The sequence below is a fragment of the Mizuhopecten yessoensis genome, unplaced genomic scaffold (assembly GCF_002113885.1).
Source record: "Mizuhopecten yessoensis strain PY_sf001 unplaced genomic scaffold, ASM211388v2 scaffold4223, whole genome shotgun sequence".
Classification (NCBI taxonomy): domain Eukaryota; kingdom Metazoa; phylum Mollusca; class Bivalvia; order Pectinida; family Pectinidae; genus Mizuhopecten; species Mizuhopecten yessoensis.
This window is the reverse complement of record NW_018405437.1, coordinates 113,507-131,747: the sequence shown is the minus strand read 5'-3', so window position 1 is coordinate 131,747 and position 18,241 is coordinate 113,507. Positions and strand designations below refer to the sequence as shown.

General features: G+C 34.8%; 1 protein-coding gene across 2 annotated transcripts in view; it reads left to right on the top strand.

Moving 5' to 3' along the window:
* LOC110448718 overlaps positions 1-10,325 on the top strand; it is an 11,161-nt gene extending 836 nt beyond the window's left edge. Inside the window, exons 2-4 of one of the 2 annotated variants that reach the window (XM_021495100.1) lie at positions 3,651-3,785; positions 8,635-8,721; positions 9,595-10,325. In XM_021495100.1, the coding sequence (XP_021350775.1) occupies positions 3,746-3,785; positions 8,635-8,721; positions 9,595-10,037 (570 nt within the window). In that variant the 5' untranslated portion in view covers positions 3,651-3,745 and the 3' untranslated portion in view covers positions 10,038-10,325. Of the gene's footprint in view, positions 1-3,650; positions 3,786-4,056; positions 4,163-8,634; positions 8,722-9,594 lie in introns of those variants that run through there. The other variant, XM_021495101.1, reaches the window with a different exon arrangement.
* Positions 10,326-18,241: the final 7,916 nt, after the last annotated feature.

Genomic DNA, 18,241 nt, shown 5'->3' with positions numbered 1-18,241 from the left:
TTTCCCCCTGGGGAGGGGGTAAACTTTACTATAGTTTATATAGGGAAATCACATTTTGGACCAACATTTGTTTAATTTCCATTGGAAGTAATTCAATTTGGGTTAGCATTATCAGTATTAGGTAGCAGTTTGATAGTATGCACCTATGAGCCCTGACTGACCCCCAGGGGCTGATGGGTGGGGCCAAAAAGGGTTGAATTGACTGAAATTTCAAAAATCTTCTTCTCAAGACCCAGATATGGTAGAATCAAATACTCTTCATAGATGGAAGGGTCTTAAGGTGCTTTACCGAAATTGTGAATTTCTTGACCCTGGGGTCTCACATTTCCCCCTGGGGAGGGGGTAAACTTTACTATAGTTTATATAGGGAAATCACATTTTGGACCAACATTTGTTTAATTTCCATTGGAAGTAATTCAATTTGGATTAGCATTATCAGTATTAGGTAGCAGTTTGATAGTATGTTCCTATGAGCCCTGGCTGACCCCCAGGGGCTGATGAATGGGGCCAAAAAGGGTTGAATGGACTGAAATTTCAAAAATCTTCTTCTCAAGACCCAGATAGGGTAGAATCAAATACTCTTCATAGATGGAAGGGTCTTAAGGTGCTTTACCAACATTGTGAATTTCATGACCCTGGGGTCACACGTTTCACCCTGGGGAGGGGTTAAACTTTACTATAGTTTATATAGGGAAATCACATTTTGGACCAATTTTTGTTTAATTATCATTGGAAGTAATTCAATTTGGGTTAGCATTATAAGTATTAGGTAGCAGTTTGATAGTATGCACCTATGAGCCCTGGCTTACCCCCAGGGGCTGATAAAAAGGGTTGAATGAACTGAAATTTCAAAAATCTTCTTCTCAAGACCCAGATAGGGTAGAATCAAATACTCTTCATAGATGGAAGGGTCTTAAGGTGCTTTACCAACATTGTGAATTTCATGACCCTGGGGTCACACGTTTCACCCTGGGGAGGGGTTAAACTTTACTATAGTTTATATAGGGAAATCACATTTTGGACCAATTTTTGTTTAATTATCATTGGACGTAATTCAATTTGGGTTAGCATTATCAGTATTAGGAAGCAGTTTGATAGTATGCACCTATGAGCCCTGGCGTACCCCCAGGGGCTGATAAAAAGGGTTGAATGAACTGAAATTTCGAAAATCTTCTTCTCAAGACCCAGATAGGGTAGAATCAAATACCCTTCATAGATGGAAGGGTCTTAAAGTGCTTTACCAAAATTGTGAATTTCATGACCCTGGGGTCACACGTTTCACCCTGGGGAGGGGTTAAACTTTACTATAGTTTATATAGGGAAATCACATTTTGGACCAATTTTTGTTTAATTATCATTGGACGTAATTCAATTTGGGTTAGCATTATAAGTATTAGGTAGCAGTTTGATAGTATGCACCTATGAGCCCTGGCGTACCCCCAGGGGCTGATAAAAAGGGTTGAATGAACTGAAATTTCGAAAATCTTCTTCTCAAGACCCAGATAGGGTAGAATCAAATCCTCTTCATAGATGGAAGGGTCTTAAGGTTTATGACCCTAGGGTCTCACGTTTACCCCCTGGGGAAGGAGGGGGGGGGGGGGCAAAATTTTTTTTGGTTTATAATGGCAAATGATACTTTGAATATTACATGTTAATAACTTAATTGGAATTATAACCTTGAATTGACAGTTTGATACTTTGAAAATTGGGAGCCAGCCCTACCCCCAAGGGCTGTAGGGTGGGGCTCAAAGGAGTCAGTGTGCTAAAATTTCTTCATTTTCCTTGTTAAGAATCAGAGGTGCTTGTTTCAAATCCTTTTTAGTCTGAAATCTGTATGCTAGATATTGAATAAGGGGGATTTATTGTTTTTTGTCACTTTGAATAATATTTCTGTTCATGTTAAAAACAAAATCAACTCTCTGTGTAAATATATCAGGTGACCGTTAAGGCCCATGGGCCTCTTGTTTTTCAAGCTGCATTTGACATCCAATTTCCAAAATCGTTCAGTATTTCACAACTTTTCTTTCTGTCTTTCAAACCGTATATTGTGAAATATTAGAACCATGAAAAGTATCTGGGCTGTTCTAAGAAGAGGAACGGTTTTCTAACTTTCATTGTGATTATCATCAAATAAAAAAGTACAACGTGAAGGTCATACTGAACTGTGAAGGTATTTCTGCACCATAAAAGTCCTACTGAACTGTGAAGATACTCTTCATAGATGGAAGGGTCTTAAGGTTTATGACCCTAGGGTCTCACGTTTACCCCCTGGGGAAGGAGGGGGGGGGGGGGCAAAATTTTTTTTGGTTTATAATGGCAAATGATACTTTGAATATTACATGTTAATAACTTAATTGGAATTATAACCTTGAATTGACAGTTTGATACTTTGAAAATTGGGAGCCAGCCCTACCCCCAAGGGCTGTAGGGTGGGGCTCAAAGGAGTCAGTGTGCTAAAATTTCTTCATTTTCCTTGTTAAGAATCAGAGGTGCTTGTTTCAAATCCTTTTTAGTCTGAAATCTGTATGCTAGATATTGAATAAGGGGGATTTATTGTTTTTTGTCACTTTGAATAATATTTCTGTTCATGTTAAAAACAAAATCAACTCTCTGTGTAAATATATCAGGTGACCGTTAAGGCCCATGGGCCTCTTGTTTTTCAAGCTGCATTTGACATCCAATTTCCAAAATCGTTCAGTATTTCACAACTTTTCTTTCTGTCTTTCAAACCGTATATTGTGAAATATTAGAACCATGAAAAGTATCTGGGCTGTTCTAAGAAGAGGAACGGTTTTCTAACTTTCATTGTGATTATCATCAAATAAAAAAGTACAACGTGAAGGTCATACTGAACTGTGAAGGTATTTCTGCACCGTAAAAGTCCTACTGAACTGTGAAGGTATTATAACCGCACCTTGAAAGTCTTACCAAACTGTGAAGTTATTTCTGCGTGAAAGTATTACTGAACTGTGAAGGTATTTCTGCACCATAAAAGTCCTACTGAACTGTGAAGGTATAACCGCACCTTGAAAGTCTTACCAAACTGTGAAGTTATTTCTGTGTGAAAGTCTTACCGAACTGTGAAGGTAGTACAACACCGTGAAAGTCTTACTGAACTGTGAAGGTATTACTACACAGTGAAAGTTTTACCAAACTATGAAGTTATTACTAAACCGTGAAAGTCTTACCGAACTGTGAAGGAATTATCTAACAGGGAAAGTATTACTGCACCGTGAAATTATTTCTGAACTGTGGAGGTATTACTACACAATGGAAGTCTTACCAAACTGTGAAGTTTACACTACACCGTGAAAGTCTTACCAAACTGTGAAGGTATTATTAAATACTGAAATTGTTACCGAACTGTAAAGGTATTACTGAACGGTGAAAGTCTTACCAAACTTTGAAGGTATTATTAAAACGTGAAATTCGTACTGAACTGTGAAGGTATAACTACACCGTGAAATGCTTACCTAACTGTGAAGGTATTACTACATCGTGAAATTCGTACTGAACTGTGAAGGTATTACTACATCGTGAAATTCGTACTGAACTGTGAAGGTATTACTGCACCGTGAAATCTTATTCGACATGTGAAGATTTGTTTATGCTTTGAAAACTTAAATAAATGTTCTTTCGTTGTGTAACAGTTTTGCCGTTCTTTGACTCTCTTGGAGTGCGATTTGGAGAATGAGTCAAACAGGGCCCACAATTCATAAGCATTTCTCATACTGCAACTGAAGCTATGTACTTAAAACATCTGATTCCTGTGACGGGATTCCCAGGTAAACTTCTGACTTTGAAATAACCCTTAGTTAAAGTTTTAAGTAATCACAACATACTTGATACTATTAGATTTGATAAAGCTAATTTTATCTCTATATTGGTTTTTGCGTTTGAGTATATATGTTCTTAGATTGAGTTTATTAATGGTATTCTTCCGTTGCTTTTGTTTTACTTTTTGTCTCATATGATAAGTTCATTTGATAAATGTAATTGCAAATGTAATGCTTATGCAGTGTCACATGTCCCTTGTCAACAAAACTCACATCTGTCTAGACAGTATATCCTCATACACACACAACACGTACACAGGCCTGCATGTATACACATTTCGCTCTTCAACGGGAACATCTCTCTGCGGTTTCCTAGTAACGATAAGGTATGAACATAATTTCAAATGGGCTAAATTAAGTAGATATAACGATGCTATACACATACCTACCTTTTATATAATCATGTATATGCATATTAAGATAATTGTTTTGTTGCTTAATGTATAATGCTGATTTGTATGCATTTTTATCTACGATATCTATAACGGTCGCTGTAAAATATGTATCATTCATGTACAGCGCTTTAGGGTTATTTTACAATTTCTATTTGGCGCTATGTTTTATAGTATCGTTATTATATTACAAATTTAGTTAATTCATTACTGCAGTAACATAAATTACAAAATTGTATTGAAACAGAAGCGTTGGAAATAGTTGACTGACATTGGCTGTTGTACCTATGTAGGTATCTACATCATACAATAAGAGGTCGCACTGCATCGTTAACACACACACACACACACACACACACACACACACACACACACATATATATATACATATATATAGAAGTATTAAAATACGCTCTGTCTATAGCTGTTTTACTAATATCATACTAAACAGGGTAACTGACAAATATTCATATCGAACCTACGAGCGTGCACTTTTTAGTTTTTATATGATATTTTTTTTAATTTTATTTAACTATTACAATTGACGGTATTCAGATAAATGTTTTAATACATTTGCATAACTACGCACATGAAATGATTTCGATATTTTGTTACAATAATAGTAATGAGAAATATCCATGGAATACTGCAGACGGTATGCAGTTGGATGTGTTAATATAGCTACCCACATAGAACTTTTTCGATATGTTTTTACACGAATGTCGGTGTGTTACAAGCAAAGAAATATCACAAGGCTGCATGGAGAAATGTATATTGAACAATCGCAGTCACATCACTACTTGTTAAACAGAATCACTTTATAGTTATTGTAAATTTATAGGCCTACACAAATACTATTTTCACTTTTAGCTAGAAATAAGGATTAATGCCGAAATGCTATCCTAATTTTAAACGTTGAACCAGAGTAAATTTAATTTATAAACTATTAATTATATTTTTCACTTTGACAAGAAATATCTTGGGTACGCATGCGGAAAATTTCTACCTTATTAGTCCCAAATATTTTAATACGGTTATTTTGTATTTTCCTTTAAAGTTCAAATTCTGCGTAATTTTTTTATTGCGTTGATAATTGTTTACAAAAAAGAATCTTATTCCCCTAGATATAGTCAGGGTATTGTAGAAACTTATAAGCAGATGTGATTTACCGAGAACGAGGACATAATGTTATATTGATAGAAAATTATTTTGTTTTGTGTTTTTTTTCTTGTTTTTGATTTGTTGAAAAAGGAGGTCGGTAATAGTTTAATAGATACCGAACCGCGAGTCAACGAGCATGGCGATATGTCATGTTCCGTATTTACAGGCAATCGAAAATGCTTTCTCTTTATCGCGTCAGAATTTTTAAGAAGGCTACCGGTCGTGTTGTCTGCGACATTATTTGGTTATCTTTTAGGAATCAATGATGGTACTCAAGGTCATAAGGATAGAAGTCCTTGTGTAAAGATTCAAGAATATATGTAGAAACGTTTGACTACAGCAGATATAAACATGGTAAGAGGCCCAATGGGCCTGCATCGCTCACCTGGTATTAATCTCACACTTATACTCTTAAAAGTGAACTAAAATACAGCTACAGGCAGAATATCAGTGTTTGATTCATAATAACCTATTAAAAGACTTAAACATATGACGCCTGTGACTTTGAATGTCGAACAAGGACATTAGGTTGAAAGTGGGTCAATGTCATTCATTTGAACAAACTTGGTAGCCCTTTATCCCAGCATGCTACAGGCCCAATATCAGTACCCTGGGCCTTTTGGTTAAACATATTTGACCCCTGTGACCTTGAAAGTGGGTCAAGATCATTTATTTGAACAAACTTGGTAGCCCTTTATCCCAGCATGCTACAAGGCCAAATATCAGTACCCTGGGCCTTTTGGTTATTCAGAAGAAGTCGTTTGAAGATTTGACGACATTTGACCCCGGTGATATTGAAAGTGGGTCAAGATCATTTATTTGAGCAAACTTGGTAGCCCTTCCTCCCAGCATGCTACAGGCCCAATACCAGTACCCTGGGCCTTTTGGTTATTAAGAAGAAGTCGTTTGAAGATTTGACGACATTTGACCCCGGTGATATTGAAAGTGGGTCAAGATCATTTATTTGAGCAAACTTGGTAGCCCTTCCTCCCAGCATGCTACAGGCCCAATACCAGTACCCTGGGCCTTTTGGTTATTAAGAAGAAGTCGTTTGAAGATTTGACGACATTTGACCCCGGTGATATTGAAAGTGGGTCAAGATCATTTATTTGAGCAAACTTGGTAGCCCTTCCTCCCAGTATGCTACAGGCCCAATACCAGTACCCTGGGCCTTTGGTTATTAAGAAGAAGTTATTTGAAGATTTTAAGACATTTGACCTTAGTGACCTTGAAAGGGGGTCAAGGTCATTCATTTGAACAAACTTGGTAGCACTTCATCCCAGCATGCTACTGGGGCTAAAAATGAATAGCTTACGTATATGTTACTATAAATTATCCCTAATTAAATTAGTATATTTAATATAAATCGTGACAGAGTGTTTCCAGCTACAGAATAACTGCCAAGTACATGTATACCACTGGCATTGTCGACCCCTTCAAGGTGACGGTTAACCCCGGGGACTAATAGTCAACTACCAGTGTCAAACTAGGATGTTAAATTATCAATTGATATGCCACAGGCCACAACAAGTGAGATATGTTTATGAGATATTTTATCACAGAATTGTTAAGTTATATACACTTGCATTCTGAGTGATGACAGCTTGCTTGGACGTTTGTACGTGTATATTATCATATTTTATTTAAAGATCAGCTCATGTATCAGTATTATAGTATCAGTTTTATGAACGATTATTTCCGGATTACCGTCTATTGAACAAAAAATAAACTTGAGCAGTTTTTGTGTCCGACGAAAGCCTGAAAACCACCGACCTGCGGACAGTACCTGGCGACTGCCCCACGTAGGCCTTGAAACCTCGACCCATTGGTGGAGGCTAGTCAGACGCCTTAACCACCCAGCCACCGCAGCCCCGGGACTCATAGAAACATAAGAACGTCAAGATAGTGTAATATACGAGGTTAATAAATCAGCACGTTTTACTATATATAATTGTTTAGATAAAGTCCAGTGTTGATTTGTTTATGGGTATTTATTTTCCTCCGAGGGGAAATCTTGAATCACTGTATGATTGATGATGTCAGAAGAAATGCTAGCGTGATGTTTTATTTCCCAGGCCGAAAACTCAACTTTGCCCCTACACTAATCCGTAAAAATGTCTACATATTATACATCTCCTCTCGTTGTAAAAGATACCAAGCAGGAGAGCGTAGATCGAGACAAGCACGAGGTCATCTCAAAAATGTGTTTATTTCATTATAAGTTATGAAGATATGTTATCGTTCTCAGCTGTTAACAAAGGTATATCATATTGGGACATATTTACTTGCAATGTCGCTATATGCATATGATATTTCTATGTATTTTATGGCCAAAGGATATGCAATGTTTTTGTTTTATTAAAATATGTTGTATCGGTCCCATCCCGGTAATAAATATTACCTCGTCCTAAGTCTCTGTTTTTGTATGGATAAAAGTATTTCCATACTGTAAGATAATTCCTAGTTTCCGAAAAAAAAGGCATATGGTCCTAAGCCGCACGCGCCATTTTAACATATGGAACAAACAACTTTTTTAATTCATAATACTCGTACATTAAATATACATGGTTGGGTTTTCTACGTCGGCATTATGTTAAAACATGAACTGTTGCACGACTAGCAAAGATTTAAAAATAGGTTTGTTTCATACGTATGAGATCGATTTGGGTCCTTTTTAATTTTGTTATCCTGTATCAGTACATTTTTATGAAGATATATCAGCAAAATACTGTCATCATTATAACGTATTTGAAGAAAAAGATAGTAATTTTGCAATGAACTGTTGCATGACACAAGACACAAGAAAATATTCACCGTGATCCACCTCGTTAAAACACAAACAGAATCTAGTCGTCGTTTTTCATACTCAAAGTTTTGGGCGAGTCATTATATAGCAAATAGTGACAATCTTTCATATATGCATCAATATGTTATATCTTTGTTTGATTATTATCAAAGGGAAAACATCACGATGTAAATTTTCAAAATCAAACAAAGCATTAACCAGACTTTAACATGACCAGTAAACAGGTAAAGCTATATCGTATAATATCTATTTTAAAACATCTCTGTAAAAATACTCGACAAATTTAAAGAGTGATGATACAGTGGAATCTACTTGCAGTAACGTGGGTGAGAGCATACATTCTGTATAGAGGTAAAGAGGCCAATGGATGTGAGGAAGTATATTGTAGTACCATCTTGACGTATCGAAACTACTCTTCCTTTTCTTACACACATTTCAGATTTTATATCGACATTACCATTGACAAGAATGGATGTGTTTACCGCCCTGACCCTGCTATGTTTGTGTGGTGTGGCCAGTATCGATGGTGAGTATCGAAAAGGAATCCGCAACAAGGAAAGGCACATGACATAGTTTAAGTTATTAAGAGTTAAAGATGAGATATGAACTTTAAAAAACAGACATTCCGTGTTTCCAAAGTCTCTCCCGGTGATACAGTGTAAATACATCAGGACACATCAGACATAGAGCTGGTAACACAGATAGTAAATACATTTGTTTTATAAAATATAATCTTTGTACTTTTCAAGTCTATTTTTTGTCTACGACTTTAAAAAATCACCTCGCATCCGTATTGTCTTATAGCTTTGTAATAATTTCCCACCAAACATCTTTGGAATATTTCCAATACTTATGCGTTTTGGTTTTCGTTATTTTGTAAGTGAAGTAGTCCACATAGTTCAGATACAGCACGGTCGAGAACTACAGGACCTAGTTAGTGGTGGCAATACTATCTTTGCTATAACAACGATCAAGCAAAGTGTAAGTGTAGAGGGTCATGATTTCGTTATCATTATACTCGTCGGTACAATGTATATATATTTCCAATGAACAAAAGTAGATCAAACATGATTCATGACAAATTAAGTTTTTTTTAATAACACCAACTAGTGTTTCACAAAGAAGTTTCGTAAACGAATCGGAAAGTAATGCTGATCTGTTACAGTGAACACTGATGTGGAAAGCGGATATCAAATATGATAAAAAAATGATTAAGTTAATTATTTACCCTTTTAAATGAATTATTCACACTATTAAATGAATTTTTGAAAGCCGCTGAAAGAAGTAAAATACAATCATGGTAAATAATTGTACTGAATATGAAGAAAGAAAATAGGTCTATTTCCAGTGAAAGAAACATGAATGTTGTCTTTATTCAAAAATTTACTTTTTATATCAGGAACATCGGATCCATATCTTGAGCTAGAACTATTCAAATCAGCACCAAAGGAGATTGTTCCTCAGTACCCAGAATATAAAAGTCTAACGAAAGACAAGTCTGGCGCTGCAGCAGTTCCCTACTCTGCACAGAAAAGGCGGGAACTAGGCTACACTGCGCAACGAAGAAGGGACATCGGATACACTGCACGAAAAAGGCGAGATCTCGCATACACTGCAGACAAAAGACGGGAACTTGGATACACTGCACGAAAAAGGCGAGATCTCGCATACACTGCAGACAAAAGAAATGATCTCGCATACACTGCAGACAAAAGAAATGATCTCGGATATACTGTGCGCAAGAGGCGAAATCTCGCATACACTGGAGGTAAAAGACAGAGACTTGGTTATACTGCGCGAAAGAGACGGGTCTTGCAAAACAATACGACCATAAAACCATGATCCCTTGATGAATACATCGACGTGGAAAACGTCAATTTCGTTTTCATTCATGTCTGTAACTTGTGCTCATGTAAATAGATGCAAATATATATTATAGCACTGACACTATACTCCAAGTACACTGTAACTATATGTATAAGAGCACTCCCGCGGTACAACGTGTATCAATGACAGTAAAGCGGAACGATGAGCAATGGTAAACGTTCCTCAAAAGTAGAAAATCTGTTTTACTTAATACAATGTACCAAAAATCATTAAATAATAACAATAAAAGGTATCTACTGCGAATGTTTTTCTTATTATCGACAATTAATTATATCGATAATCGAAAGTTGTATGTTACATGTACCAAATCGAACTGTCGACTTACGAAATAGAACCTAAAGCCACTAGCACGAAATTTCCAAATGTCCAGATACTGAGCATCTAAAATTACATTTTGACCGGCTAATAAATAATGCGACAAACTAACTCGAAATGTCAACTATTAAACGTTATGTTGACATAAGTGAAATGTGTTGACCTTCCAAATCACTGTTATCATGGGAAACTAGCATAACATAACATTTTTTTATGAAAACATAGTGTTACGTCAAATGTAATTTTACAAATTTTTGATGTAATGCTTAACCTAGAATTGTAACGAATATAAGTATACATACTATTTGACTGGATATAAATCTAAATTCCAAATGAAACCTGCTATACCGTTCATTTAAACAATAACTGGTTGTCTGGATGTAATTATTGTTGATACAATTTGATTTGCCAGAGGCCACTTGTAATTATATTAACAATAATTACATCCAGACAACCAGGTATTTTTTTATATTTACATATTTTTCTTTTTTAAGACATATTCCTACAAAAACCATTTGCCCTGCCTCAAAATACATTTCAGGCGGCCATTTTTTTTCTTTACATATTCCTACACCTGAAACAGGCAGTTGTAATTATAGTCGAGCATTTGAAATTATAGCCTATATAATTACACTTGCCCTCTAACACTGTTGTAATGGGACGGCGCGGGGGCAAATGTAAATATATTACAATGCAGCGATGTTTGCTACAGTGTATATCAAACGCTGGGGTCGCTACACCTACAAGATACAAGAAAACAAGATACAAGAAACTTTATTTAACGTCGCATACAGGTAAACAAGGAACATTAGCTCTTGAGAGCTATTATTGCGACAAACATGTACAAATAACAATAACATATTATAACAAGTAAAGGGAGATAATCACATATACATTAATAATAAAACAGTTATAATCATCACAGAAAAAGAAAGTATACATATCCCAGGTTTCTAAGTGATTGGGAGTCACCTACCTGTTAAAATATGAAAAGCATTAAATGTGATCACAGATAAATAGTATTCAGAATAGGTAAATAAAAGACATAGTTAATAATGAATGAATACTTGTATATCACACAAGAATAACTTAGGACGTAGTATACATACAATGCTAATATAGCAAAGATTGTTTTTACAGAATATACACAGAATATATATTACATATATATATGAGATTTACGTGTGTACTACATGTGTGCTAGAGATAAAAAAAAAACACCAGTACAAACATATTTTTAGTTGTAGGCGTGTCCTCAATAGGATGGTAGGTCTCTTTTATACAGTGGTAGGTATGTCCTTTTTAATTGTGGTGGACATTCCTTATTAAATAATTAGTTAGCAGCAAGTACTTGGTTACCAATGGCTATTTTAGTATGGGGTGGTTAGTGGACGAAGCATTTAGAAGTTACATGTATACAGAGTATTTGCTATTGCCATAAGTCTGAACGCTTAGATACAGTAAGTCCGGTAGGAAGCTAACTAAACTGATTATACATGTATTCATTAAATAGAAAGGGGAATAACTCAAACCTTTAAGGGAGATAACTCAAACATTAGCCAATAAATAATGGGAAAGTGCAGCATGTTACTTTAATATTGACGATTGATAAAAGTGTATAGTAATTGTAATAGAGATATTTTCATTGGGGTAATATATTTATACATTTCGAGGTTTATTGTATCATGAACATCGTCGACAACTGCACGCTATAACGTCTGACAAACAACCGATATCTATATATAGTGTTCGGGATGACTTATCAGAGTATTACATTGTAGTACGTTTCTTTTCATGGAATTGTCAAATATATTTTATTACATTTCATGCGTATTCTCTTAAGTGAAGTATTTAAGTAATGATATTTGTGAATAGAAGAAGAAAATATGCAAACTTGAATATTATTTTTTGAGTTTTAGCAATTTCTTCTGAGCAAAGTCGAATTTCAAATTATTACTTGTTAACCTGAAATAATATTTGGAGTAACTATCTCTTTATTTAGAGCTTTAAAGTCTATATATTAAATTAGTGAGTCGAAAATATACGTGATTTTCATGAGCTAATATTTTAAAAAATGTATCTTGAACTTCGACCTGGTAAATCGCAATGTCGAGTATTATGAAATTTCGCTTTGTTGTGATAAGGAAACAAATGTCGGAAATATATTTGTAAAATTAATTTCCCATATTTAATCAAACACATAGTAACTGCACGTCACAATCAATGGTCGTATGGGATTGTTTGCCGCAAAATTGTCCATCTTAATGGCTTCGGATGACTGGAAAGGATCGCTGTATTTAGCAACAGAAGGCCCGTCCTGTCATAACCAAGCCTTCAGAAGACTTTCCCGTGCCAGCTTTGTGATTGCCCCATTCCACACACTTGTACACTTTTGGCATACTTTTGTTTATGAGGAACACTCTATTTAATGTTTAGAAATGGTAATTTCATATGCATTTATTTATACTATATGAACAAGATGTAGAAATGAGTGTGGGTTGTTTTTATCTGAGACCGTAAGACATCAAACTAAAGTACACTTGAGGATGAACTTCTCGGAGAAGTAATATAAATCCTGTATTAAACTTTTTTTCCTGATATGCATTTTTGGAAAAAGGAGTTAATGGCAAAGCAGAAAATGCAAAAAGAATTATGTGTCTGAGTGTTAGTTTTTGGACTATGATCGGTCAACCAATTCAACACAATAGGTGATTTTAGGTGATGGTCTGGGTTTTGACCATTTTCAGACAAATTCATACAATTTCTTTTAAGCGTGTTATCCGATATGTATGAATGTTTTTAGAATTGATAAAATGGTACTTTCGTTTGAATGAAAGAAGTAAAATTTCTTCAAGTAATTCGTTTAACTACAAAAAAAAACGGATTTAAAATGTAACTTACCCATTCCTTTATTTTCATAAAAAAGATTACTCATTTTTTCACCATTCTTAGCAGATTTTACTCTTGATGTAAAAAGTTCTACTATTTTTTTTTTATAAAGATTTCTTGGAAAAAAAATGTGTTTCTCTTTCTAAAACAGCCACAAAAACGGAAGGTCCTTTAGCTTGTTCTTTTGTCCCATACTTGTGGGGGTTTTTCTCTGACCTTTTTCGGGGTTAAATTTCAAAAGTGCATCATTTACACAAAATATACAAAAAAATACCAATAATGAACAATTTTCGAATTTGTTGCATATCCTTGTTTCATATTGACATTTTACAAACAATAGGCATCTAATTTTTTGACAAACTGTTCAGCCTGCATGTTTTTAAATTGATCATAATTTGTTAAATATTACAAGAACCCGTTACACCAGATCAAAAGGAGACTTGAATATGATTTAATCATCAGAAAAGTACATCTTTAAAGTGAATTATTTTGCAAATGCCACTTTTCCAGATGTTAATCACGGCTATCTAAAGTAGACGAGACGTAATATATTTTGTTGCTAGTCGGAGTTTGGATTTCCTTGGGTTTCTATACCTCGATAAGTAGATACGTTAACATATAACAAATTAACGTTGTTGACAAGGGACTGCGGTCTCCAAATGACCCGCCATCTGCTGCACAAGGTACTGTCCCACTGCGGTCTCCAAAACGGAAGGCACTTCAGAAAATGACGTATATGATGTTCACGTGCATTTTAAAATTACAACGTAAAAATAACAACTCTGCGATAGTATTGTTATGCTTATTATCAACAAAAACAGAATGACTTAAATAGCGTACTCGTAGTAAACATTTACCGCAACCCAACCACAACAATGTCACTATATAACAACCACAGCAATGTCACTATATACCAACCACAACAATGTCACTTTATAGCAATCACAACAATGTCACTATATACTAACCACAGCAATGTCACTATATAACAACTACAAACATGTCACTATATAACAACCAAAAATATGTCACTATATAACAACCACAACTATGTCACTATATAACAGCCACAACAATGTCACTATATAACAACAACAATAATGTCCCTATATAACAACCACAGAAATGTCACTATATACCAACCACAGCAATGTCACTATATAACACCCACAAACATGTCACTATATAACAAACACAACAATGTCACTATATAACAACGACAACAATGTCACTATATAACAACAACAACAATGTCACTATATGACAACCACAGCAATGTCACTATATATCAACCACAAACATGTCACTATATAACAAACACAACAATGTCACTATATAACAACAACAGCAATGTCACTTTATAACAACCACAGCAATGTCACTATCTAACAACCACAAACATGTCACTATATAACAAACACAACAATGTCACTATATAACAACAACAGCAATGTCACTTTATAACAACCACAGCAATGTCACTATCTAACAACCACAAACATGTCACTATATAACAACCACAACAAGGTCACTATATAACAACGACAACAATGTCACTATATAACAACAACAACAATGTCACTATATGACAACCACAGCAATGTCACTATATACCAGCCACAGCAATGTCACTATATACCAACCACAACAATGTCACTTTATAGCAATCACAACAATGTCACTATATACTAACCACAGCAATGTCACTATATAACCACCAAAAACATGTCCCTATATAACACCCACAACAATGTCACTATATAACAACAACAATAATGTCACTATATAACAACCACAGCAAGGTCACTATATAACAACCACAACAATGTCACTTTACAACAACCACAACAATGTCACTATATAACGACCACAACAATGTCACTATATAACAATGACAACAATGTCACTATATAACAACAACAATAATGTCCCTATATAACAACCACATCAATGTCACTTTATAACAACCACAACAATGTCACTATAAAACAACCACAGCAATGTCACTATATAAAAACCACAACAATGTCACTATATAACAGCCACAGCAATGTCACTATATAAGAACCACAACCGTGTCACTATATAACAACCCCAACAATGTCACTATATAACAACCACAGCAAGGTCACTATATAACAACCACAACAATTTCACTATATACCAACCACAGCAATGTCACTATATAACAAACACAGCAATGTCACTATATAACAACTACAAACATGTCACTATATAACAACCACAAATATGTCACTATATAACAACCACAACTAAGTCACTATATAACAACCACAACAATACTATATAACAACCACAGCAATGTCATTATATAACAACCACAGCAATGTCACTTTATAACAACCACAGCAATCTCACTATATAACAACCACAAACATGTCACTATATAACAACCACAAATATGTCACTATATAACAACCACAACTATGTCACTATATAACAACCACAACAATGTCACTATATAACAACCACAACAATGTCACTCTATAAGAACCACAGCAATGTCACTATATAACAACCACAACAATACTATATAACAACCACAGCAATGTCACTATATACCAACCACAGCAATGTCACTATATAACAACCACAACAATGTCACTCTATAAGAACCACAACAATGTCACTATATAACAACCACAATAATGTCACTATATAACAACCACAGCAATGTCACTATATAACATCCACAAAAATGTCACTATATAACAACCACAAACATGTCCCTATATAACAACCACAACAATGTCACTCTATAAGAACCACAACAATGTCATCACTATATAACAACCACAACAATGACACTTTATAACAACCACAACAATGTCACTATATAACAAGCACAGCAATGTCACTTTATAACAACCGCAGCAATCTCACTATATAACAACCAGAAACATGTCACTATATAACAACCACAGCAATGTCACTTTATAACAACCACAAACATGTCACTATATAACAACCACAAACATGTCACTATATAACAACCACAACAATGTCACTTTATAACAACCACAGCAATGTCACTATATAACAACCACAGCAATGTCACTTTAAAACAACCACAGCAATGTCACTATATAACAACCAAAAACATGTCACTATATAACAAACACAACAATGTCACTATATAACAACCACAGAAATGTCACTTTATAACAACCACAGCAATGTCACTATATAACATCCACAAAAATGTCACTATATAACAACCACAAACATGTCCCTATATAACAACCACAACAATGTCACTATATAAGAACCACAACAATGTCACTATATAACAACCACAATAATGTCACTATATAACAACCACAGCAATGTCACTATATAACATCCACAAAAATGTCACTATATACCAACCACAACAATGTCACTTTATAGCAATCACAACAATGTCACTATATACCAACCACAGCAATGTCACTATATACCAACCACAACAATGTCACTTTATAGCAATCACAACAATGTCACTATATACCAACCACAGCAATGTCACTATATAACAACCAAAAACATGTCACTATATAACAAACACAACAATGTCACTATATAACAACACAACAATTTCACTATATAACAACCACAGCAATGTCACTATATATCAACCACAAACATGTCACTATATAACAACCACAACCATGTCACTATATAACAACCACAACAATGTCACTTTACAACAACCACAACAATGTCACTATATAACAACCACATCAATGTCACTTTATAACAACCACAGCAATGTCACTATATAACAACCGCAAACATGTCACTATATAACAAACACAACAATGTCACTATATAACAACACAACAATGTCACTATATAACAACCACAGCAATGGCCCTATATGCCAAGCACAGCAATGTCACTATATACCAACCACAACAATGTCACTTTATAGCAATCACAACAATGTCACTATATACTAACCACGGCAATGTCACTATATAACAACCACAGCAATGTCACTTTAAAACAACCACAGCAATGTCACTATATAACAACCGCAAACATGTCACTATATAACAAACACAACAATGTCCCTATATAACAACACAACAATGTCACTATATAACAACCACAGCAATGGCCCTATATGCCAAGCACAGCAATGTCACTATATACCAACCACAACAATGTCACTTTATAGCAATCACAACAATGTCACTATATACTAACCACAGCAATGTCACTATATAACAACCACAAACATGTCACTATATAACAAACACAACAATGTCACTATATAACAACACAACAATGTCACTATATAACAACCACAGCAATGTCACTTTATAACAACCACAACAATGTCACTATATAACAACCACAACAATTTCACTATATACCAACCACAGCAATGTCGATTTATAACAACCACAACAATGTCACTATATAACAACCACAACAATGTCCTTATATAACAACCACAGCAATGTCACTTTATAACAACCACAACAATGTCACTATATAACAACCACAACAATTTCACTATATACCAACCACAACAATGTCACTATATAACAACCACAACAATTTCACTATATACCAACCACAGCAATGTCGATTTATAACAACCACAAACAATGTCACTATATAACAAACACAACAATGTCACTATATAACAACCACAACAATGTCACTATATGACAACCACAACAATTTCACTATATATCAACCACAAACATGTCACTATATAACAATGACAACAATGTCACTATATGACAACCACAACAATTTCACTGTATACCAACCACAGCAATGTCACTATATATCAACCACAAACATGTCACTATATAACAACCCCAACAATGTCACTATATGACAACCACAACAATTTCACTATATACCAACCACAGCAATGTCACTATATAACAACCACAGCAATGTCACTATATAACAACGACAACAAATCAGATCAA